This window comes from Schistocerca cancellata, chromosome 1 (assembly GCF_023864275.1).
Source record: "Schistocerca cancellata isolate TAMUIC-IGC-003103 chromosome 1, iqSchCanc2.1, whole genome shotgun sequence".
In the NCBI taxonomy this organism is placed as follows: Eukaryota; Metazoa; Arthropoda; class Insecta; order Orthoptera; family Acrididae; genus Schistocerca; species Schistocerca cancellata.
In genome coordinates, this window is record NC_064626.1 from 741,150,913 (window position 1) to 741,178,143 (window position 27,231).

Below are 27,231 nucleotides of genomic sequence, written 5' to 3' on the forward strand. Positions count from 1 at the left end.
CACAACAATGACTGAGCCTGGGTCCACAAACTCTTCCACTTGCTGGAGTTGTCAGAGAACAAATGAAAACGAAGTATTGCCCAGAAGTACAACATTCAAAGGTGCTCAAAATGGTGACCCTGGACACCAATACACTGGTACACTCGTTGAATGAAAGAATTATTTACTACTTCCAGTGTTTCCTGCTGAAGAGAATTACAAGCAAGCACGATACGTTCCTGCATGTCCTCTGGAGTTTAGGAATATCATGATAGACGACTTCTTTAACACATCACAAAACAAAACAAAAAAGTCCGAAGGATTTAAATCAGGAGACCTAGCAGGCCAAGTAACTGTTCCTCCTCAACCAATCCATCTGGCAGGATACCTCCGGTTCAGAACACGACGTGCACGCAAGGCGTTATGTGCTGGACATCCACCGTTTTGATACCACATAAGCATACTGGTTCTTATCAGTATTCCATCCAGAACAGGAAGAATTCATCTGAGGAAGTTGACATACGCTGTGCTGTTTAGACTACCATTGATGATATACAGGCCAATAATTGTAGTACCACACATCCCACACCAGACATTAACTCTCCATTGACACTGATGTTCCACCTGTCTAAGCCATCGTGGGTTTTTGCTGGACCAATAATGCATGTTCCTTGTATTTACCTGTCCTTTGTTTGAGAAGAAACATTCATCGGTAAATAGAACATTGGATAAGAAGTTTGGGTTGGCGAGGGTTTGCTGCTATGCCCACTGACAGAACTGCACACAATTCTGGAAATCATTCCATGCAATTCTTGATGTAAGTGTACATGGTAAGGATGGAACCGGTGACAAGTAAGAATACAATGTACACTGGTTTTAGGAATGCAATTGTCATGTTCAAGCTGTTGTGTGCTCACATATTGATTCATACTAACGGAAGCGAGAACTGTAGCTTTGGCAGCTTCGTATGTGAGAGTGTTATGACAATTGCACTGTCGTGGGTTGAATCTTCCTGTTTCCTGAAGGGTCGCAACAAGACGAGGAAAGATCCATCAGGAAGGTGGGTTCTTGTCAGGATATCACTCTGTGTAGTTCTGCTCCCTGCGTAGCATTTCACCTACCTTCAAACAACAACAACAACAACAATAAAAGAAATGTTATGTCAATGCTGTTTGTAGGAAGGACAGCCTTTAACTGTATGCCTACTCTACACAACAGTATTTAGAAGGACTAAACTACTGTACTAAATGTACCCGTACGTAAGAAAACAGTATTGCCATTACTGTTCTGCTAACTCACATTCCCCACAGATGAATAGCATTTCTACCTTCTCTTCATTGGTGTACATTCTACTCTTACAACTCTTCTACTGACGATGGTTGACAGAATGACGAGTGTGCATTCTACTTATGTTTACATTTGTCCTCTGTCACCATCAACACTGATGTGTTCCATTACCCCGAGTACCTGCACTAAGCACTGGGAGCGTCAACGTCAATGTTGTGTTATGTAATTAATAATGTCGTGTTTCAGTGAATGGTACACTTGATACATTTTTGAATAGGTCTTTAGGAGAAGAAATGCATTACCGAATAAAAAATAAAGGTGCCATTTAAAAAAGTCATACCACTGTTCATATCTTTATAAAAAAGAAATCTACAACAAAGACAATCATACTGATTGATGTCCCCTGACAGCTAAAGAACATTAGCTTTAAACATTTTGTAATTTGCATCTGGACAAACAGTTATTTAGGGTGGTCAAGATAAATGGGACACCCTCTATACTAAAACACTGTGCAGGGAGGCCTAAGAAACAAAATGTAGGGCCCTGTTGATGACTAGCAGCTCTGCTGTGAAGACACTACATGATCCAGGCAATAAATGGTGTTTTAAGCCAGTAGGAGCATGTGCCGCCTTATCTATCATCTTAGAAACCATCAGTGTGGAAGATGGTGGCACCCTTGAACTCTGCAAGAACAGAATGTACAAATCTTAGGACCTTGGAAAAGGTTGGCTCTAATCTGTGGTCTAGGCACCATCCAAGGGGGGCAGTGGGTGGGGAAATACATGGGGCATACTCCAGTGAGTGGAGATTGATATCCCGACAAAGGGAAGTGAGGTGCATTCCAACCAGCAATCCCAACTGTGGGTGGCTAGCAGGAAGGAGACATCCTTCATTTGCAAAGAGGACAGAGTACACAGGATGGTCAGGAAATCAGTGAATGGCGATTGCGTAAGAAACCAGGAGTTAGCTCCATTGTATTTGTTGATGGGGAATCTCCACTTCTGCAAGGAGACTGTCAGGAGGACTAATGAGAAAGGCTCGAATAGCCTGATGCATCTCACAATGGTGAACAGCGTGAAACATTTTCAGAGTGGAAGGACGCACTGAGCCATAAACCTGACTACCTTAATCTACTATGGACAAGACTACAGCACAATAAAGATGGAGTAGCATTGTCTGCACCCCAAGATGTGTGGGCCAGGAGGTGGAGAGCATTAAGTTTCCACATGCACATAGTCTTCAGGTGGCAAATATGGGGCACATGTCAGCTTTTTATCAAAAATAAGGCCCAGGAAACAGGACATGCTACAACATCGAGGAGCTGGTTGCCTACATAAAGTTCTTGATTGGGGTGTACTGCGGGTCACTGACAAAAATGCAAAGGAGGGAGAAAACTGGAAGCCATGGGAGACTGCTCACGCAGAAGCCCGTCAGATGGCACCTTGGAGCTGGCACTCAGCAGATTCTACAGAGTGGGAGCCACACCAGACATCGACATACAATACCAGGGTAACCATCATCCTAACAGAGGTTAGAAGCCCATTGGTAGCTATGAGGAAGAGTGTGATACTTAACACAAAACCCTGTGGAATACCATTCTCCTGAATCCAAGGAGCACTGAGTGAAGTGCCTACTCGAACCTGAAGGAGACGGTGAGATGAAAACTCGTGGATAAAAATCTGAAGTGGACTGTGAAAGCCTCAGTCATGGAGGAAAAATCCTGTTAGATTGCTGTTCCCAATCCGAGTAAATGGTCAGTTGGAGATCATCATTCCCAGAAGCCACACTGATATAGGTATAAAAGGCCCCAAGATTCTAGTACTCAATCTGAAGCTAATCATCATCCCAAGCAGTTTGCAAACCACATTTGTCAGGTTAATCAGGCAGTAGCTGTCAAGAGACTTGTGGGTTCTTCCTGGGCTTAAGGACAGGAAACTATGCTGTCTCATCATTGTGATGGGGAACCACCAGCGAGCCAATTGCAGTTGAAGACCATGAGTAGATGTTGCCTCTGGGTAACGTTCAAGTGTTGGACCATCTGGCCATGGGGCCATGTCTTGTGAAGAGGTAAGAGCCTGTAAGACTTCCCATTCAGTGAAGGGTTCATTAGATGGTTCAGTATGGTGGGGGTTGAAACGGAGGAGGAGGAGGAGGAGGAGGAGGAGGCGTTCAACTCGGCATTTCTGCCAGAGAAAGGTAGCAGGATAGGAAGGGGACACTGAAGCAATTGCGAAGTATGTTGCGAGGTGTTCTGCAAGGACCAATGGATCGACCCTGGACAGTTTACTGTTGCTGGCAGCCCAGAAAGCTACAGAGCTTGGACCAAACCTGCATGGAAGAGGCATACATCCCCAGGGAGGAAACAGCATTCCCAGGATTCATTTTTACTCTGCTTAATAGGGTAACGACCCTTAGCACACAGATGCTTAAAAGTGAGGAGGTTGGTCTTGAAGAGCGTCATTTAAATCGCTGCAGCGCCCGTCGGCAGTCCTGGACAGCGACTGCTACGTACTTAGTCCACCATGATACCAGTTGACGACAAGGGGACCTGCGGATAAGGCGACAGCAGTGCCAGCAGCATGAAGAATAGTGGTGGAGACGCCCTGCACAATTGCATCAATGCAATTCGAGATAGAGGTGTCGAAGCGCACAGTAGACATATATAAAAGCCAATTGATGCTGCGGAATGACCAACGTGGGGGCCTGTCTGCCTGGTTGCAGCAGGGAACCAATAGAATCACCAGACACTGGTCACTGTCACAAAGATCATCATTAGGTGATCTATGTATGGAAGCCACGAGATCAGGGGATGAGATAGTGAGGGAAGACAAAGTCTGTAGTAAGTTGGTCAATTAGGGTGGTGGGCACTTGCGTCCCCACAGAGGGGAAACGAGGGCAGGAGTTGCTGTATTAAGATAGACAATTCAACATAAGGAAGTGGCTTTCCTGGAGGGAGGTAGACATTGCAAACACTGATTGCCGGTGTTGTTTGGACTGACTACTATTGCTTCCAAGTTGGTATGAAGAGGCATCAAGTCACTAACAATCAGAGTGAACCAAAGTGCAGACCCTCCAGGTGCTATCCCAGGGTGGCATGGTTCAGACAGAAGCCCCGATAACCACGAAACACTGGAGAGCGGTTGTTATGGAAGTGCAATACGTAGAATAGGATGGATGGTTGGTTGATTGGGGTTGAAGGGAGCAAACAGCAAGGTGATCAGTCCCTTGTTTTAAAGGTGGTCCACTGACAGATTTACATCTCACAAGAGTCATAATGATAAAAGGTAAAAGGCTAAAAAAACGTAAAAGTGCAGTCGTGTTGTCAATGGTGAAAACAAATGAAGGGAAGTCAGCAAGTGGGCAACCCCAGGGAGGGGAGTCAGGAATCTCCAAACACAGCGTACAGTGGGAGACACCCCAACCCTCACCACACGCCCCCACTCCAGGAGGAGATTAAAAACTTTAAAACTGAAAATAAACACTTTCACAGAGGAAACAGAGAACCAGTTCTACCATCTGGGAATCATCTGCCAATATTAAAGGTAAAGTGCGGGGAAGTCCATAGTTAGCACGCAGAGCCAAAAGAAGGGGGCACTCCACCAAAATGTGCGCTAATGACTAGAGGGCCCACAACCACAAAGTGGGGATGGTTCATTATTCAAAGGAAAACCATGTGTCAGCTGGGTATAGCCGATGCGGAGATGACACAGGGTGGTCGGGTCTTTTCAGGAGAGGCAGAAGGAAGAACGCCACGAGACAGGTGTCACCTTACTCACACGAAGTTATTAGACAGGGAGGTAGCCTCCCAAGAGTTGGCCCATGATTGTGCAAAGTGGTATTTGATGTGAAACCATAAATCCGCTGTAGGAGGGGTTACAGAGAAGGAGGGGGGGGGGGGTGTAAGTGACTGCTCCCCCAGCCAAACGATTAGCAAGCTCATTACCTGGGGGTACCCAGATGGCCAGGGATCCAAAGGAAGTCAATGGAACAAGCAGCACGGCGAAGATCAGCAAGATGGTCATGGATGGCTGAGACCAAGGGCTGGCAAGAAAAAACACCAGTTAACAGCCAGAAGGCCACTCATTGAGTCCATACAAAACAAAACGCAGTTTGAGTTGGGATTGTTTAATAAAGGTAAGGGTCTGGGAAATTGCCATCAATTCTGCGGTAAACACCCCACATGTAGGTGCCGGCAGATAATTTTCCGTGCCAACAGAGGACGTGAAGGCATATCCCATCCGATCAGCAGATTTAGAGCCATCGGTGTAAAAAACAACAGCATCCCGAAACTCTCATAAAATTCGGCGGAAGAAACAACGGAACACCGTCAGGGAATGGAATCTTTCAGACATCGGTGGAGACCCATCCGAATTCGGGGAAGGGGGGGGGGGGGGGGGATGTTGGGGAGGGAATGCGGGAGACAGGGCAAAGAAGGAAGCCCAACTGGTAAACCCGCCCAAGGACAGGAATCAGGTGGGTGACATCCATGGTCTGAAAACAGGATAGAATAGGAAGGATGAGTGGGAGAGGAACGGATAGCAATTGCATAAGAAACCAGAAGCCGGGACCGCCGAACAGAAAGGGGGGAGTTCCCAGCTTCAACCAGGGGACTATCAACAGGGTTAGTAGGGAAGGCACTGGTGGCCAAATGGATACCACAATGGTGGACGGGATCCAGAAGGTGCAGTGTGGAAGAAGCAACCGAACCATAAACTTGACACCATAGTCCAAGAGACAGCACTAAAGCCCAATAAAGGTGGAGAAGGATGGAGCAGTCCGCACCCCAAGAGGTATGGGCAAGTAAGCGAAAGACATTAAGTTTACGGAAACATCCTACATTCAGAAATCTGATATGAGGCAGGAAAGTGAGCTCATTGTCGAAAAGACGACCCAGGAAACTAAACTGTGGGACCACAGGCAATCGCTGTGCATCAAGGTAGAGCTCTGGATCGGGGTGGATTGTAGAACGGTGACAGAAGTGGACCATACACGATTTAAAAGGAGAGAACTGAAACCCGTGTGAGAGGGTCCATGCAGAGGCATATGCCGCACAGCTCCCTGGAGCTGCCGTTCTGCTGAGGCCATCGAAGAGGAACTAACCCAAATGCAGAAATCATCCACATACAGAGCAGGGGTGACCAAAGGACTGACAGAGGCCCCAAGTCCAGCTATAACAATGAGGAAAAGAAGTACACTCAATATGGAACCCTATGAGATGCCATTATCCTAGGTCCGTGGAGAACTAAAAACAGTACCAATACGAACCCTGGACCGATGGAACAGGAACTGGTGGATAAAAATCTGGAGTGGGCCCTGAAGACCCCACTCATGAACAGTAAGTAAAATGTGATGGCACCAAGCCGTGTCATAGGCCTTGCGAAGGTCGAAAAATACTGCAACCAAATGGCGGCACTGGGAAAAACCTGCCGAACTGCAGATTCCAAACAAAGTAAATGATCCATTGGAGACCGTCCTTCTAGGAAGCCACACTGGTAGGGGAACAATATATTCCGAGATTCGAGGACCCAATTGAGCTGATGGGCTACCATCTGTTCAAGTAACTTGCAAACAACATTTGGCAGACTAATTGGCCAATAACTTTCAACAAATAGGGGGTTCTTAGCAGGCCTCCACGATGTTATTCAATCTGTATATTGAGCAAGCAGTAAAGGAAACGAAAGAAAAATTTGGAGTACGAATTAAAATCCAAGGAGAAGAAAAGAAAACTTTGAGGCTTGCAGATGACATTGTAATTCTGTCAGGGACAGCAAAGGACCTGGTAGAGCAGCTGAACGGAATGGACAGTCTCTTGAGAGGAGGATATAAGATGAACATCAATAGAAGCAAAGCGAGAATAATGGAATGTAGTCAAATTAAGTGAGGCAATGCTGAGGGAATTAGATTAGGAAATAAGAGGCTTAAAGTAGTAAATGAGTTTTGCTATTTGGGGAGCAAAATAACTGATGATGGTCGAAGTAGAGAGGATATAAAATTTAGACTAGCAATGGCAAGGAAAGCGTTTCTGAAGAACAGAAATTTGTTAACATTGAGTACAGATTTAAGTATCAGGAAGTCATTTCTGAAAGTATTTGTATGGAGTGTAGCCATGTATGGAAGTGACACATGGACGATAAATACTTTAGACAAGAAGAGAATAGAAGCTTTCGAAATGTGGTGCTACAGAAGAATGCTGAAGATTAGATGGGTAGATCACATAACTAATGAGGAGGTATTGAATAGAATTGGAGAGAAGAGAAATTTGTGGCACAACTTGACTAGAAGAAGGGATCGGTTGGTAGGGCACATTCTGAGGCATCAAGGGATCACCAATTTAGTATTGGAGGGCAGCGTGAAGGGTAAAAATCGTAGGGGGAGACCAAGAGATGAATACACTAAGCATATTCAGAAGGATGTAGGCTGCATTAGGTACTGGGAGATGAAGCTTGCACAGGATATAGTAGTATGGAGAGCTGCATCAAATCAGTCTCAGGACTGAAGGCAACAACAACAACAACAACAACAACAACCAGGCTTCAGGACACAAACCACGATGCTATCCCTCCACTGAGAAGGGAAGTCACCCTGGAGCCAAATACAGTTAAACATCCGGAGAAGATGTTGCCGTTGTGGAGCATTGAGATGTTTAAGCAGTTGGTTATGAATGGAGTGTGGGCCAGGGGTCTTATCAGGAGAAGAAGAAAGTGCGGAAAGAAGTTCCCATTCAGCAAAAGGTTCATTGTAACTGGCAAGTGGTAAAACATATGGTGGAAGCTTTGGCCTGCTGTTTCTGGCGAAGGAAAGCAGCCGGATAGGAGGTTGATGCTGACGCTATTGCAAAATGGGTCGCAAGATGTTCCACAAGAATCAATGGGTATGTGCAAAGGTGCAAACGCTACCCAGGAGGGCAAGGCCCTGCAGGGTAGACTGCCAATGGCAACCTTGGAGGGAGCAAAGTGTAGCCCATACCAGTGACAGAGGGACAGTAACACCTACGGAAGAAACAAAGTGTTCCCAACACACCTGTTTGCTCTGAATACGTATCGGGCTTTGGCACGAAGGCGTTTAAAGGTAGTAAGATTGACAGCGGATGGGTGCCTCTTAAGGTGTTGCAAAGCTTGACGGCTATCACAGATGGCGATAGCAATGGCCATACTCCACCACGGGACTTGCCGGCGACGAAATGCTCCAGATGAGTGTGGGATAGCAAGGCTAGCAGCACAAACAATCACATCAGACACGTCACGTAGGACATCATCAACACAAAACGTGCTGCCCTTCTTTGAACTTTTTCGATGTACTCCATCAGTCCTATCTGGTAATACTGCGCAGCAGTATTCTAAAAGAGGGACAAGCATAGTGTAGGCAGTCTTCTTAGTAGATCTGTTACATTTTCTGTGTGTCCTGCCAATAAAACGCAGTCTTTGGTTGGCCTTCCCCACAACATTTTCTGTGTGTTCCTTCCAATTTAAGTTGTTCGTAATTGTAATACCTAGGTATTTAGTTGAATTTATGGCCTTTAGATTAGACTGATTTATCATGTAACCGAAGTTTAATGAGTTCCTTTTAGCACTCATGTGGATGCCCTCACACTTCATTATTTAGGGTCAACTGCCAATTTTCGCACCATTCAGATATCTTTTCTAAATAATTTTGCAATTTGTTTTGATCTTCTGATGACTATTAGTCTATAAACAACAGCGTCATCTGCAAACAACTTACGACATCTGCCCAGATTGTCTCCGAAATTGTGTATATAGATAAGGAACAACAAAGGGCCTGTAACACTACCTTGGGGAATGCCAGAAATCATTTCTGTTTTACTCTACGACTTTCCATCAATTACTACAAACTGTGACCCCTCTGGCAGGAAATCACAAATCCTGTCACATAACTGAGAATATATTCAATAAGCACGCAATTTCACTACGAGCAGCTTGTGTGGTACAGTGTCAAAAGCCTTCCAGAAATCCAGAAATACGGAATTGATCTGAAATCCCTTGTCAATAGCACTCAACACTTCATTTGAATAAAGAGCTATGATGATGAAACGGTGAGGACAACATAAACACTCAGTCATCTTGAGGCAGGTGAAAATCCCTGTCCCCGCTGGGAATCAAACCTGGGAGCCTGTGCTCAGGAAGCGAGAATGCGACTGCGAGACCACAAGCTGTGGACAGCACATCTGGAGTTTTGTTTGTGTGTTGACAGATGCTTCTGAGTTAATGGTACCGCCTCTTGGCATAACATCAATGACAATCACACCTCCATTGTCCCAGAACACGGTGATCATGACCTTACTGGCAGAAGCAGGTGCTTTGAATTTTTTCCTCTGTGCGGAGTGGGAATTGTGGTATCGATAGCTATGATGCCAAGGCGTAGGTGCTAGTTCGTAGGTTGGCACTACGACACTTGACACAGACACCAATGACAGCACCCTCTAGCCAGCGCTGTTCAGTTCTACGAGCACCGCTGCAGATGCTACACATTTGATTCCAAGGAGACGATCTAGCAACATTGTTGTTGCTATTTCACAGTGAGCTAACCACTACTTGTAACTTTGAAACTTTATGTACAGCTTCGCACCTACATGCTCATCCGTACGCAAAGTTAAGTAGAGGTGATTTTAGTTCACACTGCAGTGCCAAGAGTTCTACCTCATCTGCTCCTCCTAGCTTCCTACATTCAGCCTACCCTTCAGTTTTCAGGAGCAGACCCACGCACTGCCTACCAGGCAGGATACAAAAGCTGGCGACGAGGATGGGATTTTTTTCCCTCTACTATCATTTCCTTTTTTTGCTCGGTACTGCTTTCTTTTTGTGCTAGCCTCAGCAAAGGCTTTCAATTGTGTAAACCATGGCTTCGCCACAGGAACAGGCTTCGCTGTCCGATCTTTTACGTTTTCAGGCTCAGCAAATGACAGCTGCTCACTGCCATAAATGGACTGGTCAGGCTTCACTGTCCAATTTGTACATTTTCAGGCTCAGCAAATGACGCAGCTGCTTGCTGCCATAAATGGACTGGTCAAACTACAAACTGCAGCTACTTCGGCACCTCCGACGCAAATGCCTGTACCGGCGCCGGCGCCATTTTGTGTTTTCAATCCCGACACTGAACGCTGGCCAGAATACATCGCCCAGCTCGAGGCACACTTCGCAGCATACAACATACCAGGTACAGAGCGGCTTGCCTTTTTCCATTGACAACGCGGGTGTTGTGTTGTACCATGTGCTCGTGAAATTTTTTCCTACGACTCGCCCAGAAACTAAAACTTACGATGAAGTGATTGACGCTTTGGACACCCACTTCCGTGATAGCATAAATGTGGTAGCTGCATGCTACAAATTCTTTCGCCTCCGGCGTAGCCCTACTCAGTCCAATAAATCTTGGTTAGCGTGCCTCCAGGGACTAACATCTGATTGTGACTAATTGCTCATGTGGATGCTCATATGCAGATATAATGACTGGAGACGCTATTGCACAGAATGTAGCGGATCACCACATCCGCGAGCAAATCCTCAAATTGAAAAACTCCTCTTTGCAGGAAGTAGTGGACTTACTAGACAGACAAGATACACTAGACATGGCTACTTCCAGGTTTAACATGACCCAAGCTGTGTGTACTGTTAGCGCGGCACAACACGTGCCCTCCCGCCTGGCCCCAGCACGGCCAGCCACGCCACGTCGCTCGCGCGCACGTAAACAAGTTTCACGCCTAGCACCTACTCAGAAACTGAAATCATGTTTGAACTGCTTTCGTGCCCACCTACGGGACGGTTGCCTATCCTGTCAAGTGCAGTGTTATTTTGTAATAAGAAAGGACAAGTGCAAGCTGTATGTAGTAAGAGAAACTAATTCACAACTTGTCTCCCATTCGCATGACACACACCCCAACGGCAACTGCCATGATCATGATTCACATCAGCCTATGGACATTAATGCCATTTATTCAAAGCCTTCTGCTTCATGTGTATCAACATCTCGTCGCACGGATCAAGTTTTGCCAGACACTTCTTCTCGCATTCAGTGCGATGCAAGGAAACTTTGTGACTTTGCACATTCGTGGACATTCTGTTCGCATGCAGCTGGACACTGGTGCGTCTGTTTCTTTACTGAAAAAAATCGACGTATGACTTGCTTGGTTCGCCCCCGCTTCGTCGTTCGCATTCCACGCTGACTGCATTTACTGGACAGGAAATCTCAGTGCTTGGCGTGTTTAGTCTGCTAGCCATGTATGGTGCTCCGCTCTAGTGATGTGGAGAACATTTTTGGCATGGACGCATTTAAACTTTTTGGCCTCGCAATTCAGGATAATGTACTTCACATCAATGCTAGTGACCATGCAGACAGTGTTGCCACATTGTGCAATGATTTTCCTGATCTCTTTTCTGATGGCCTTGGTTGTGCCATAGACTTTGCAGCGCATGTTGTAGTTAAAGATAATGCCATGCCTATTTTCTGGCACGCATCCCGGTACCGCACGCAATGCGCAATGCAGATCGCTGAACTTATGCATCTGCAAGACAGTGGCGTCATTGAACCAGTTTCTGCTTCGCCATGGGCTTTGCCTAAAGTGTGTGTGAAGTAACCAAACAGTCGTCTCCGTATTTTTGCTGACTAAGTCTACAGTAAATCCCCAGGCAGTGGCAGCTACATTTCCCTTACCACATCCTGAAGACAGTTTTGATAAGCTTGGTGCAGGAAAATTCTTTTCCGTGATGGACTTGCGGGACACATACTTTCAGATTCCGCTCGACAAACAATTGCGGCGCTATTTTGTGATAAACACCCTCCTTGGATTGTTCAAATTTCACTGCCTTCCATTTGGTTGTGCTTCGGCTCCCGCTATTAATCAGTCTTATTCACAGCAGTTGTGTGCCACTGTCCCTGGTTGTTCCAATTATCTGGACGATACAGTTTTATCACGTCGCACCCCTGATGAACATTTGCAGAATTTGCGTGCCTTATTTACTGTACTTTTGCAGACAGGACTAAAGTGTAACAGACAAGTGCAATTTTTTTCAAACTGAGATTCAGTATTTAAGACATATGATTAACGGACAGGGTGTCCACCCCTCACCATCACATCTCTGTGCGATTCGAGACTCGCCAGCACCCAGGAACTTGAAAGAACTTCAGTCTGTGTTGGGCAAACCACTTATTATATTCAGTTTATACCGAATACAGTGCAGATTGCACCACCTTTGCATCACCTTCAGCGTCAGAACTTACCTTTGGTTTGGTCTTCGGAATGTGATTCTGATTTCCACAAGCTCAAATCTGCTTTATTAAGTGATCGCTGTTCGATTCCTTTCGATCCCTCCAAACCAGTTGTTTTGGCGGTCTTGTGCATCTGCTCACAGCATTGGAGCGATTCTCTCACACCGCATTAATTCTGACGATTGCCCGATCACTTTTGCGTCTACGCTGCTCAATTCTGCTTAGCAAAACTATTCTCAAATCGAGAAAGAAGCTTTAGCTATTGTCTATGGAGTGACAAAGTTTCAAGATTTTTTGTACGGTTGCAAGTTCTATTTGGTCACCGACCATAAGGCTTTGACATCGCCGTTCCACCTGTCAAAGCCAGTTCCAACCCATACTGCACAAAAGTTGCAACATTGGTCTGTTTTTGTCCAACTACAATTACAAAATCTTGTTTCGACCTATGGCCCAGCATGGCAATGCTGATCCTTTGTCTCGTCTACCTATCAGACCTGACGAAGTGTTTGATTCTTCCGAATTGTCATGCATGTTTATTGATTTGCAAGATAATGAATTAGCTGCTGGTTTTTCGGTGGATTTTCATCGCATTGCTGCCGCCAATGCTTCTTTGCAGATTCGAGATCCGCTTGTTTGATGTTACTTTGCGCAACGTCACAACTTGTCTGTACACCGCGGTGTTATCTTGTTGCGAACTGATAATGATCAGTCTCATGTGGTTGTATCTCATTTGTTGCAGTCTGAAATCCCCGGTTTACTGCACGAGGGTCATTTGAGTATAGTGCAGACGAAGCAATTAGCGCATCGTCACTGCACTTGGGTTGGCATTGATAAACATAGAGAATTTGCTTGCTAACTGTTGCTCTTGCACGGAGCATCAATCTGCTCCCCACCAGCGATTCTTTGCGTGGCCGACTCCTACTGCGCCTTGGCAGTGCGTCCATATTGATTTTGAGGGTCCTTTCGGGGAAAACCGCTGGCTGATAGTTATTGATGTGTACAGCAACTTCCCTTTTGTTGTACCTATGTCTTCTACTACATCTGCCAGTACTATTCAGGCTTTGACATCTATTTTTTGTATTAAGGGCCTTCCTGAAGTTATTGTCTCTGACAATGGCCCCCAATTTATGTCCTCAGAGATTGAAGCGTTCTGTGCTGCTAATGGCATTCGCCATCTGACCTCAGCCCCATTCCACCCCCAGTCGAACAGCGAGGCTGAACGCTTTGTGCACACGTTTAAGTCACAGATGAGCAAGATGCGTGCAACGCACTCTCGCGAGCGTGCACTCTGTACTTTCCTTGCTTCATATCTCTCCCAGCCGTGCGGCACCCATTCCCAGCGGAATTGCTGCATGGCCGTGCCCATCAGTCGCTCCTGCAGCTATTGCACCCACCGCCGCGTGCCCCCACTGCTTCGCCTCATTCTGGCTTGGTGCCGCATGATTTGGTGTTCTATCACGTTTTCTCTGGCAGGCAGTGCTGGGAGCAGGGGCGCATTCTTCGCCAGCTCGGCCACGCCTTATTTGTCATTTCTGGTCCCTCCGGCACTGTCAAGCGACACCGGAAACTGATCTGTTTGTGCTGTCCTTGGTTTCCTGCCACTGGTTGTTTACCGGCAAAATTGGAGGCTTCGTGGCTTCCACTGCCCACAACTCCACCAACAGCATCTCCACTGCTCGCACCTCCACTGCGGGCGCACCTGCCAGTCAGGTCAGCTGCACTGGACAGGCACCTCTCGCCATCGCCATATCCCCACCACCGCCGTATTCCTCTGCGGTGCTGGAACCAATGGATGCTGAGGCTGCCGTCGCGTCGCCCCTGCCATCGCCCATGGAGGTTGTTGCTTTGCTGCCTCATCCAAGCATACCCAGTGGCGGTGCACGGTCTGGGAAGGTTTTCCACGGGGCATTTTTCTCGCCCCCTCGTGAGCAATTCAGGGTCGCGGCTGGGCAGCATGCCTCGGCAGTTCTGCTGTCCACCCCCTCAGCTGCGCCACCCCTGGGTCCCTCCACCCGCCATCGGAAGCCCTACTCAATGACAGTGAGTTGTTTCGGGGGGAGGGGGGGGGGGGATGTGGTATCCATAGCTACGATGCCATGGCGTAGGTGCAAGTTCATAGATTGGCAGTAAAACACCGACACAGATGACCGCGCCCTCTAGCCGGCACTGTTCAGCTCTATGAGTGCTGCTGCAGATTCTACCCATTTGAGTCCGAGGAGACGACCTAGCAACATTGTTTCTATTTCACAGTGGGCTGACCACTACTTATAACTTAGGAACTTTAACGTAGGAACTTTATGTATGGCTTCACACCAACGTGCTCATCTGTACGTAAAGTTAAGTAAAGGTTATTTTAGTTCACACTGCAGTGCCGAGAGTTCTACCTCACCTGCTCCTCCTAGCTTCCTACATTTGGCCTACCCTTCAGTTTTCAGGAGCATACCCACACGCCACCTTCCAGGCGGGATACACAAGGAATGGTGCTATTCCAGCGACTTAATTTTGTTTCGGGCTCAAAATGGTGAACCCACTTTCATCAACTATCACACTCCGGAACAAGAACGCCTCCCCCTCCGCTTCAAAATGTTGCAAGAAATCAAGAAAATATTTTTCTTGAGTGATTTGTGATCCACCATTAGACACAGTAGGACTCACCACTGTCGAGTATCCAGGAGTGCAGATAATTGCATCCATACTTCCTTCGCTGATTGATAGATGCAGTGCAAAACGCTGAGTCTTAATGCATCTGTCCTTGCTAATGACAACATCAGCTAGCTGCAACATGTCAGGTGCGACAGGTGTGGATGGTCTCCCCAACCCCTGCAAATTGTAGAGCTCTGCCAAACCACCTTCTGGTGATCTCACCCTCCGTTCCCAGCAACTAACCGTACTTCTGTCAACAGCAGATGCTCCGTAGACTTTGCACAAGCATTTGTGAATATTCTTGACAGTTTCTTTCTCTGAAGTGAGAAATTCAATGACAGCACGTTACTTGTAACATACATCACCTACAGACACTATTTTGAATCTGTTCTGCAGCTACGCTATCTGTAGGAAAGTGACGGAAACTTGACACGCTCACTCAGGAGGCTTCAATCAATACATACGTAACATTCTGCATTCATAGCATTTTTTTGGCCCAGGAGAAAATGCAGTGCGTTACTTTCTGGGCAACCCTCATACAAAGGCATGACAACCAAAAAGCTGGGTTCCTGCATGAACAACTGCTTCACAGCCTGTACCATCTGGATCCTTCCTACTGACACCAACTTATCAGAATTACACAGTCGGGAACTGTTACTGCAACAACATGTACTATGTGTTTCACACAGCTCTCCCTTTTTACTCCCCCCCCCCCCCCCCCCAATTGCCCCCTGGGTTTAACTTCCCAACTGCATCTACCTGCCTCATCCTTTCTCCACCTCATCTGTGTATGCGCCACAAGCAGCACTACCATCACACCCCCCCTACCCCTACTCCTCTCTACTCCGGCCACCTCCTTAACCCCACCACCCAAACATTCTCCCATCATGCTCTGCTACTTGCTGTCTGTGGCCTCAGCAGCCAGAGACTCGTTGCGTGTGCATGCGAGTGCGGGCTCCCCCCATGTGATTCAGAAGAACGCCTTCTGGTTGATTGCTTACTTGTTTGTCTTGTGTGCCTATCAGCAACTCAACATCTCAGCTTTACGTTAAGTAACAATACATCCTTTTCCTAATATTGTCATTCTATTCAAGGATGTTTTGTATTTTAAAATCAGAATTCCTTCTGTTTTCATCTGCACAGATCTTTCTCTTCAGTATGTTTTTTTACTGTTGCATGTCTTTCCTTAATGCTGCCGTTCTTTTTGTTGCTTCATCTACTGCCAGCCAGAATTGCATACTAACAGCAAGCTATTGAGTTCAGATTCTAGTCCTACAATTTTATTCCTATAGATGTTCCAACTAGGCATTGATTTAGGTACTGTCTGAGGTAACTTGCTTCCATTTGGTTGCATTCTAAAATCTTTAGTGTCCTCTGGTTGGTCCCGTTTGGTTTCTTCCTGCAGTTAAAAGGAAGCATGTAAAAAGTTGAACATCGGCCTTGCACACAATATGTATGCTAAATCATCCTGAAGGATTCAGCTACAACAGCAAAAACTGCATTGAAATCGACCCTGTACCTTTTGAGATTACCTCGAAGAGGCAAAGATGCGGTTGCTAATTTTTCATTATAATAAGTAGAGAATAACAACTGAATGTAACTGTTGTTCCATTTTTCGATTTGGCACAGACTACTAAACATACAAGGGTCATTCAATAATTATTGCCTCACTTTTTTTCTCAGGACATATTTATTGTTAAGAGTCAGAATTTGGTGACAATATACACCAACATGTCTTGTCCATGTCTTATTTTACTACGTAGTCTCCATCACATTCTATGGCCATATGCCAACACTGGAGGAGCATGTATTCTGTGCTTGTAAAAGCACTTGTCCTGTAGGTGTAGCCATGTTTTCACTGCATGACTAACACTCTCTTCATCTTCAAAGTGTGTTCCCTGTATGAATCTTTAAGAGGCCCAAAGAGATGCAAGTCCTAGAGCGACAGGTGTGGACTGTAGGATGGATGAGGCAATGATGTCCAGCCCAATTTGACAATGTGTTGCTGGGTTCTTAAGACTTGTGTGTGGGCATGCATTATCGTGTTAGAGCAAGACTTTAGCTGGATTCTTGTCCAATCGAACATGTTGGAAGTGGTTCTTGAGTTTATTCAGAGTCTTCAAGTATATCTCTGAATTGATGGTTGACACTCTTGGCATCACATTGTGATGAAGCAAGCTGGGATATTTTTACTTTCCATCTTGTTTTGCCCTCTGCCTCCTTAAAATTCATTTTTTCATGTCTGTCTAATTACCATTAACATACATGAGTATAATCTGCATTTTCATACAAGAGGAAGGTAGGCCCTCAGTTTTAAAGAATATAACACCAGATCTAATTATGTGCTTAGTTTTATGTATGCAATTGATTTTCTATTTATTTTGATTATTCCTAGTTAATACTTTCATTATAGGGTGAAGTCAGTGATTGTTTCGTAACTTAAATTCTATTGTTAACATATAAACAAATATAAATTCTGTAATAACAAACATTTGGAAGAACACCTAACAATATTCTTAAAGGATCTATTTGTAAATATGTTCGCAAAGCCAGCCCTTAATTCCAAAGTAGTTACCAGTTTTGTCCAAAGTATTGTTTGCATAACTATACCTGGTAATGTCATCATTTAAACAAATAATTTGGCCTAACTCTTCTAGTAGAAGAAACTATTAAAAAGACTGAAATTTTCCATGTTTTCAGTTAATTGAATCAGGTCTGTTTTAATTGTAATTTCTGTAAATTAAACATCGAACAATGTGTAGTTTCAGTGCCTATTATTGCGATAAAATGGAAATGTCGTGTGGCTAGGGCCTCCCGTCGGGTAGACCGTTTGCCTGGTGCAGGTCTTTCGATTTGATGCCACTTCGGCGACCTGTGCGTCGATGGGGATCAAATGATGATGATTAGGACAACACAACACCCTGTCCCTGAGCGGAGAAAATCTCCAACCCAGCTGGGAATCGAACCCGGGCCCTTAGGATTGACAGTGTCACGCTGACCACTCAGCTACTGGGGGGCAGACATTATTGTGATGATATATATAGATCTGAATTTTGATCCCGAGTCACTTCACGACAGAGTTTCAGACGCAGAACCTATGTTGGTTAGATCAACAATAATAAATGTTACTCCAGTGTGTGTGTGTGTGTGTGTGTGTGTGTGTGTGTGTGTGTGTGTGTGTGTGTGTTAAGGCAAAGAGTGTCTGTTCAATTTATTTGAAAGACTGATGTGTGGTTAGGTTTTTACAGCTCTTAGATGTTCAACAGTGAACTATTGTAGCAATATGTTGATGTTTACCTGCAAACTATTAATGATGCTTATCGAAAGTTGAACAATAGTGCACTGGCCATAACTATATTATTGGGGGGTTGTGAACAGTGAAAGTAAAGAACTGTGAAACGCAAATGTGCACCTGTTTGCTACATCATTTAAAGTAGTCAGTGTAACTTCAACCCCCATTTTTTCAACCAATATAGGAAACGCCGTACTTCGACACACAGGACCATCAACGAAGAAATAAAGCAGGTGAACATCACAACAGCCACACAAAAGACACCATCACAATCCCAGAAGACTGTTACCATGACTTTTCCGGCAGAGGGGGTCATATTTAATTTCTTCTTTTGTTGTGAATGAGGATAACACCACTCCATGGACTGCCTTTATGTTTCTGGCGCAAAGTGGTGCACCCAACTTTTGTCCCACATAACGATCCATGGCACAAAGGCCTCTCCGTCTGTCTCAAAATCCTCCAACAATTCAGATGAAGTGGCCTTTCTTTGCGTCTTGTGGTCCACTGTGAGCATTCATGGAACCCACCAAGAGCACTTCTTTGAATATCCAAGTCTCAATTATTGCGAACGCACTTCCAATGCTGACCGACAACTGTACACAATTGTCGAGTTGTGATGCGCTGGTCGGCACGAATAATGGCATCTGTACAATTCAGCTTGTCTGGAGCAGTGGCTGTGACACGGCGTCCTGAGTGTGGCTGATCATAGAGCTCTGTTTCTGCATTTCCTGAGGCTGTAACTTACTTTATCCACTAACCAACTATGCTCCTATCAACTGTAGCATCGCCATAAACTGCACACAAACGTTTATGAAATGTTCACCAGGGTTTCTTTTTCTGCACACAAGAATTCAATAACAGCTTGCTTGAGCCATGGCTGGCCTGCGTTGACGCCATTTGTTCTTTGGCAGTTTGTCGCCATCGAGTGGTGTCTTGTTTCTCCTTGAGTTACTACCATAAGTTGCTGACTTGCCTGTCAGTGGCAGCAGCAGCAGCAGCAGCACTTCTCTACACTAGTACTGCTGTACCACCTTTGGTGTGACCACTATATTTCCGTGTGGTGGTGTGTGTGGCAATCAGTTGGTTGGGACAGGGCAGCAAGGAAGTCTCCGCTGCGTGAGGTCAGGCCGGGACCGCTGGCGGTGTGCACATGCAGCTGGATTGTGAGGCATTAGCTGTGAGAGCTACAAAGTTCGCTGCCCACTGAACCTGGACATTGAAGTTGATGATCAGTTAACCTGTAAATCTTCCTGTGTAGTCTAACTATTAAAATGGTTGTTACTTATTAGTGAAGTGCACCAGCCGTATTTTCTGCCCTGCGGCTGTTAACGCCCCAGTTACCTGTCCTGGTCGTTAGCGTAGTTTTCCAGCAGTGCATTTTTCCTCGCTGTGTTGAAGCTGACAGGCATGGCGTGTAGTTCGACAGCCTTTCAGTTGTTTGTTCATATTTTTTTTATTAAGAGTGATTACTGGAACTTTGCTGCTTTTAGATGCCAATTTTGAAGACTTAGTGCAGCTGGTATTTTTGTCACCAGCTGATGTTTTCCATTGTCGTACCGTTTGTAGGGTGGAAGGGAATTTATTAGGTTGTTGGTCGGTCCTTCAGCTGTCCCTGGGTCGGGTTGCCATCCGATTATCTAACCTTACTCTTGGCTGCCTGTCTCACCTCACCTTATGGTAGAGCTACCTCCTCAGGCCAACCCTTTGAACACTTCTGAACACCGCTGTTCTGTTGGTTTTAGATTACGATTTTCATTTCAGTCTGATGTACTGTGCAAGGCCTTCAGCCATCCATTAATTTAGTTTGTTTTAATTTTAAGATAAGGCCTTCAGCTGACTTAAAGTTTGAAGACTGATTTGCTTAATAACTAAAATTTTGAAAGTTTGTTCTATAACTTGTGTTCAGGGCTTCAGCCATTCTTGTTTTTGCTGTGGTTTTAAGCCTTCAGCCCAGGAAGTATCTGAAGTTTTCTAACTAGGCCTTCAGCTGCATTGTTTCAATTTGATCCCTTTAAGGCAATGTGTAATTAAGTGGTTCTTGGGAAAATAAAAGTTTGTTTGTTTTGTGCAACTAACAGTAAAAACCATAACCTGATCCGCTCTGCCCTGCAAAACCAGATTTCAATGCTGTTTGTAACTTGAGTCATTATGTAGACACCACTTTGATGTTTTACTGTGGCTCTGCCATCTGCCAGAATAGTTCGAAACTTCACCAGTGCACAGAACATCAAATGTGAAGCACTAACAAGGAGGTCTATGACCCTCATATTTGTAGTGAGAAGGAAATTTTAAAAATAATATAAAACCTACATTTATGCCCATGGGTTCTAATTGTATTGGCGAAAAAATTTAAGTTTCTTTTTCATCGGCTTTATTTGCAATTTTTTGATTTTTCAAATTCACTTTACCTTCAAAATTTTCCATTACTTTTCAAACTTTGCTACAAGGTGTTAACTTCATCTTGTATATTTTGTCCATTTTTAACAGCATAAGCTGTACACACAATTTGTCCATCACTCAGCTAGTCACATTTTGACTGAATGGTATTAACACTTAGACAAAACCAGATAAATGGCAGTTTATCTCAAAGCCTCAAAGGCAGTATTGGCTTGTGACATACAACATAGGCAGCCAACATGTAAGACCGTAGGCACAGCATGCATGAACAATCATCACACCAGGCGGCTCCACGTGCCAAATGATACTCACAAATTTAAACCTTAGTAAATAATAATGATAGAATGGGTGAAGTTTTAAAGTTTTTCATCATCATTTAAGTTGTATTGGAATACAAAACAAAACTTTACACATATAATGTCAAGAAGATCAAGACTCTACCCCATTGTAGCACAGTATCCCCCTTTGCCGACCACCTCCCTCCCCCTTAACGCGGGAGTTATTTCATGGATGGGCGCTTGTTTGGAACTGCACAATAAATTTCTCCAATATTAAGGATTATGATGTTGCTATGAATTAATTTGAAGCCTGTTCCAATATTCTCATAGCTGTGTACTTTACTGTTTGGAAACAGTTACTGTAACAGTCATATTCAACATTGGACCATTATGGACTCTAAGATTAGATTAGATTTAGTTTTCATTCCATAGACCCAAGAAATGAGATGATACTCGTGGATGTGGAACATGTCAGGAAGTATAACATAAAACATTTGAATAAAAAACTTACTACACCGATCAGGAGATTGTCGAATTAGATGACTACAATACTCTGGAACAGCTAACATTTATAGAATTACTACACTGTCAGACTGAAACATTGTTATGCATTATTAATAAACTTATACACAAATTACCTATCTTGACTGTTGTGACCAAGTGCTATCAAAACTGAAATCTAACAAATTTTTACTTAAGCTGGCCTAACAGTCTTTATTAAGGCAATCATCGATAGAGTAGGAGGAGTTGCCTATCAAAAAGTCAAACTGTTTAAACCGTGCTTTATCTGGAACCAAGTTTCTAATGGTTCCTCACAATTTATTGAAAATTGTGTGTTCCTGGATATTGGACCAGGTAAGTGATTTTAGGTCTTTATGTAGATTCTTATTCCTAGTATTGATACTATGTATTGAACTATTGGTTGGAAATAGAGATATATTACTAGCAAGAAATTTTATTAAGGAATAAGTATACTGAAAAGCAGTAGTTAGAACACACAGTTCCTTGAACAGGTTTCTACATTATGTTCTTGACTTTACACCACAAATGATTCTTATTTACACACTTTTGCACACTAAAAACTTTTGCTCAGTTTGATGTGTCAACCCAGAATATGATCCCATATCACGTAACAGAATGAGAGTAAGCAGAGCATGGAAGTTTCTTATATTTATATCTCTTACATCTGACACCATTCTCACTGCAAATACCAATTTGTTTAGGCACTTAAGCAATTCTGTGGTATGCCCATCCAAACTTAATTTATTATCACATTGTAATCCCAGAAATTTAACACTGTCAACCTCTTCAATCTGCATGTCTTCATATGTTATACACACTGGGAGGAAATCTCTTACAGTTTCTGAACTGCATGTAGTGAGTTTTCAAAGTTTAATAACTGTGAATTAACTTTAAACCATTTGTTAATATCAGTGAAAATTTGATTAGCAGCTGTTTCTAAATCTGTGCTTGACTTGCTACTTATTGCAATGTTTGTATCATCTACAAACAAACCAACCTTAGCGTTCGGCAAAGTAACAGATGAGAGGTCATTGATGTACAGAAGAAAAAGCAATGGGGCCCCAACATGAAACCTTGAACATCACATATTTATTTCCCAATCAGACGAAGACTGACTGCTTACTACACAGGTATTTTGCAACAACACCCATTGTTTCCTGTTAGATAAGATTCAAACCATTTCGCAACACTGCCAGTGACACCATAATATTCTGATTTACTTAAGTGAATGCTGTGGTTCACACAGTCAAAGGCTTTTGACGGGTCACAGAGAATGCCAGTAGGCTCTAATTCATTATCTAATGAATTAATAAATTCTCACTGAGGTGTAAATAGCTTTCTCTATATCAAAACCCTTAAGAAATCCAAACTGTAACATGATCATCAATACTTGCAGTCAGATATTTAAGGAGATGCTTGAACACAACCTTTTCAAATATTTTTGAGAAAGCCAGCAAAAGTGAAATTTGTTGATAGTTTAACGGTATTTCTTTATCCCCTTCTTGTAAAGAGCTGTAACATCAGCATATTTTAGCCAGTATGGAAATGTTCAATGATAAGAGATCGACTACAAAAATAACTTACGGTAGAACTCGACTAGCATGAGCACTCTTTAACTTAAGTAAAAATAAACCGTATGTTTCACTTCTTGTTTTTCTCAATGGCATGACTTGTCCCACAAACATCTGCAATCTTTAAATTCTTCCAGACATAGTCGAAGTTTCGTCCGCCTCGCACAATTTGAACATCCTGCGCGCCGTGACAGACTACTTTTGTCGGACTGGGTAGCTGGCACGACAGCATGACAAGGCATGATTAGAGGAGGAGCGGCGGCGGCGATTGACAGTCGTGTGATGGTACTAGAAAAAACCGATCGTCGGCAAGAAATTGGTCGGTTGCGCTCATACACACGTCCAACTAGTCGGTCGATCTGTGTGTGAGGCGGTTATCTCACAAAGTGACTTTGTAAGATATGATATGGCAGGTGCCGCTGTCTTTGGGACCACTACGATGAAACCAACTTGCGTAACATTACTTTTACATCTACATTTATACTCCGCAAGCCACCCAACGGTGTGTGGCGGAGGGCACTTTACGTGCCACTGTCATTACCTCCCTTTCCTGTTCCAGTCGCGTATGGTTCGCGGGAAGAACGACTGTCTGAAAGCCTCCGTGCGCGCTCTATCTCTCTAATTTTACATTCGTGATCTCCTCGGGAGGTATACTTTTCACAACTATTTACGTGCAATTTAATTTAAATCTTCCTGGTTGGAGTGTACTAAAAGCCTATAGTATTTTACTTTTTAGTACACACTATCACATACCGATACTTTCTGTTCGTTCATTTAATTGAATTTTACGTTCTGAAAAATTATGATCACTATAACAATTTTTTTTTCCACAAAATTAAATTCGTGAGTCTGAATTTGCATCTACATAAATTGTACTCTATAGATACAAAAGGAAAGTCGACAAATTTCCCCTCAATGCTGGATCTACACTTTCCTTTACCACAACTCAGAGCATCTGATTATAACAAAGTATTTTATTGGACAAGCACTCACCGCTGGCCGGAAGTTCCTTCTGTTCGCTGGCAGAATTGTTATCACTTGATATTGCAAAATCTTTTTCGTCTGTTTCCTGTTTCCACTGACATCCTCCACGCAGCGATTAACATCAAACTTAAAATCATCGAAATTTACGTTTCTGCGGAACATTTTGTATTACACTAGAGAAAACAGTCTGTTGTTCACAATTCGCATTGTAGGAAACCACAACGGATGTTAAAACAGTGCGATAATGCAACCAACACCGAATCACGGCAGGTTTTGCGATTTAAGGAGGGTAAGGAGTTATAAATGAACATTATGCCCGCACTGACATTTGAGAGCGGGTTCGACTATTCACACGTGGCCCCAGAGCACATACCTCGTAATGCCCAATTTTACCACCGTTGTCTGAAAAGGAACAGGTTTTAGAAAAAAAAACGGGCCACTTGGCAGTAAACCGCATTACAGCTGGACGGAAAGGACTTGATAAAAGCTTCTACCCATATATGCGCTACCGCATAGAAAGAACTTTTACCGGCAAGACAGTGCATACAATCCTAACAAACTGTAATAACAGAAAGGCTACTTCTTCGTAGCTACACTGTGAACCTGAAATATCAGTGCCCAAGCGAAAATTATTTATACGAGCTAATACCTTGTCATTCAAATGTATCTTTTAAGTTCAGAGACTAGAGGGGCCTCTTAACTCACTTTATGTTTGTATAGTAACAGATACTGTTACTTTGGTTATGAGCCTGTAACGTTTTGAAAGCTGTGCAGATTTTACCGTTTTCACCTTTGTGTGGTAGGCATCCGAGCTCACGACAAGATATTCATTGCTCTGTTAACGCTCATGGTACACGAAATTTTAACCTATTCGATTTCCTACATTTATTTGCGAAAAATTGTGAGGAGCACTAAATGAAGCCATTAAAAAATATCAACGTAAAACTAATTTCCTGCCCTTATCTTACCCCACTTTGTAAATGTTACAATTATTTCTGTTTGTGTTTGACATGTCCGATACTATTGTAAATTGGTCTATGGCCGAATAAATAAGTTTGTCTAATTAATTCACGAATATACGCGTTAACTTACTTTTAACGTTAAAGGCTCTTCTTTATAAGACTTGTGGACGTCTGCACACGATATTGCTGCGAGATGAAGGACACGAAAGATACCAATGTAATTTAATATTTTTCCCCTTGCAATTGTTACAGAAACAAATCTTAACTGCTAACTTTCATATTCGGGGGTACGTACCACAAACCGCACTGATAACTGAAACCTAAGTAATATCTCGGCTATCTGTAGCTTGTTTTGTTCCAAGTTACCTGAATATGTCAACAGACAAATTTTAGAATGCATCTTAAACCAATACTTCGTACACGCCTACCAGCCGGCGTGTTGCAACACAAGTTGCAACAATTATAGCTATCCTCGATATTTCATTGTCAATAAGAGTGCAGCAGAAATGATGACTTTAGCAAAATGGTTCCTTAATGAGAACTTTGTTTCAGTTAAAACAAGTTCCTAATCTTTCACGGTCATACTTTAATCTGTAAATGCTTACCATCACTTTGCGGCAGCTGCGTATAGGACAGAGAATTTCGTATCATGTCCATGAAGTCAAAGCTGGCGCTGTAGCAAGGATGGTGAGTTCTACTGTGGGCCCACATCGGTCAGCGTCTAAACTCAAAATGCGTTGTACTGCAAGTTCCTTGCCAAACGACGCAGTTTGACGTTACAAGCAGACCACTGGAGCTGGGGGCAGCAGCGCATTATGTTTACCGAAGAAAGCCGAACTGCTACGATCCACGACGCGACGCGTCTGTACTTACTCGCAAGGTTGTTACTGTATTTAAAAAAAAAAAAAAAGGCTAGCTTCATTTTTTTTTGATCGAAGTTGCCAAGTAACAGTAGAATATAGTTCTTCTATTGGGCATTTTGGGGCAAAAATTACACAATAAAATGAGAAGCTGCGAGAAACAACACAGATGGGATAATTTCAGGAAAGATATTAGTGCATTAGCGATTATTTTTGTAATGCAGTATCCTGATGCGGGCGGGACGAGTTAGGAGCTACGAATGGGTGTAAAAAGTATTGGGACACATTTTACCTTTTCTACCCTGACTTCCTGCGACAAAACTTTTTTTGCTAGCATGTAGCATGAATTGAATAAACCTGGAAACTTATTTCTCCTTACCTTCATGTAGAAGGGTGTGTGAGGCCCTCAACTGAGGGTGAATAACTAGGGCATTTCACAATATTAACATACAAATAGGGCTGAGAATTGTATATTATTTGACATTTATTTACAAAAACAAGCCTTTCAAACGGAAATAAATCGCAAATGAACATAACTGTGTGCTTCAGATTCACAACTTCCCAAGCCGTAAAAAAGTCTGAGAACTTTCTGCATTCATTTCCATGAAGCGTCTCACCATTAAACCTACATCTTGGTGCCGTGTAACACGCAATCCACACCAGTCTGAGATATAGGGAAGTGGCACAAAAATAAGACACTGCGATTCAAATTTTTTGCGGGTATCTAAGTTTCGATTTTCTGTGATTTTCCTAAATTTTGCTTAATGCAAATGCCAGTTTGGTTCATTTGAGAGTTCACGGTAGATCGACTTCCTTCCCTCATCCCAGCTTCTGCTCCATCTCCAATTACGTTGTCGCAGAGGGGATGTTAAACCCAAATCTATCTTCTTTTTCGGACTGAACACGGGAAAGAGTAGAGAGAAAATGTATCGCACATGGAAGTGCCATCGATCTGGAAGGTAAGTATACGGAACAACTGGGCAGTGCACTGTTTGAAATTAATGTTGTGAGAGACAAATTGTGTAGCCAACTTTAGGCGATGACGAAGGTACAGATGACCGGTTAAATGGAAAACTTCCTTCGCAACTATAGACAGTAGTACAATGCTCCAATATGTCCCCAAGAACTTATCTCTAAATTCAAACCGAGCGAGGACTCGCATTCGGGAGGACGACGGTTCAGTCCCGCGTCCGGCCATCCTGATTTAGGTTTTCCGTGATTTCCCTAAATCGCTGCAGG

At 43.7% G+C, this 27,231-nt stretch overlaps 1 protein-coding gene across 1 annotated transcript in view; it reads right to left on the reverse strand.

Annotated features, from left to right (window-relative positions):
• The window catches only part of LOC126162198 (nanos homolog 2), a 78,935-nt gene extending 53,061 nt beyond the window's left edge, over nucleotides 1–25,874 (reverse strand). The window contains exon 1 of the mRNA XM_049918535.1: nucleotides 25,738–25,874. Within this exon, the coding sequence (XP_049774492.1) occupies nucleotides 25,738–25,843 (106 nt within the window). The 5' untranslated portion in view covers nucleotides 25,844–25,874. The remainder of the gene's footprint in view (nucleotides 1–25,737) is intronic.
• Between the last annotated feature and the right edge of the window lie 1,357 nt (nucleotides 25,875–27,231).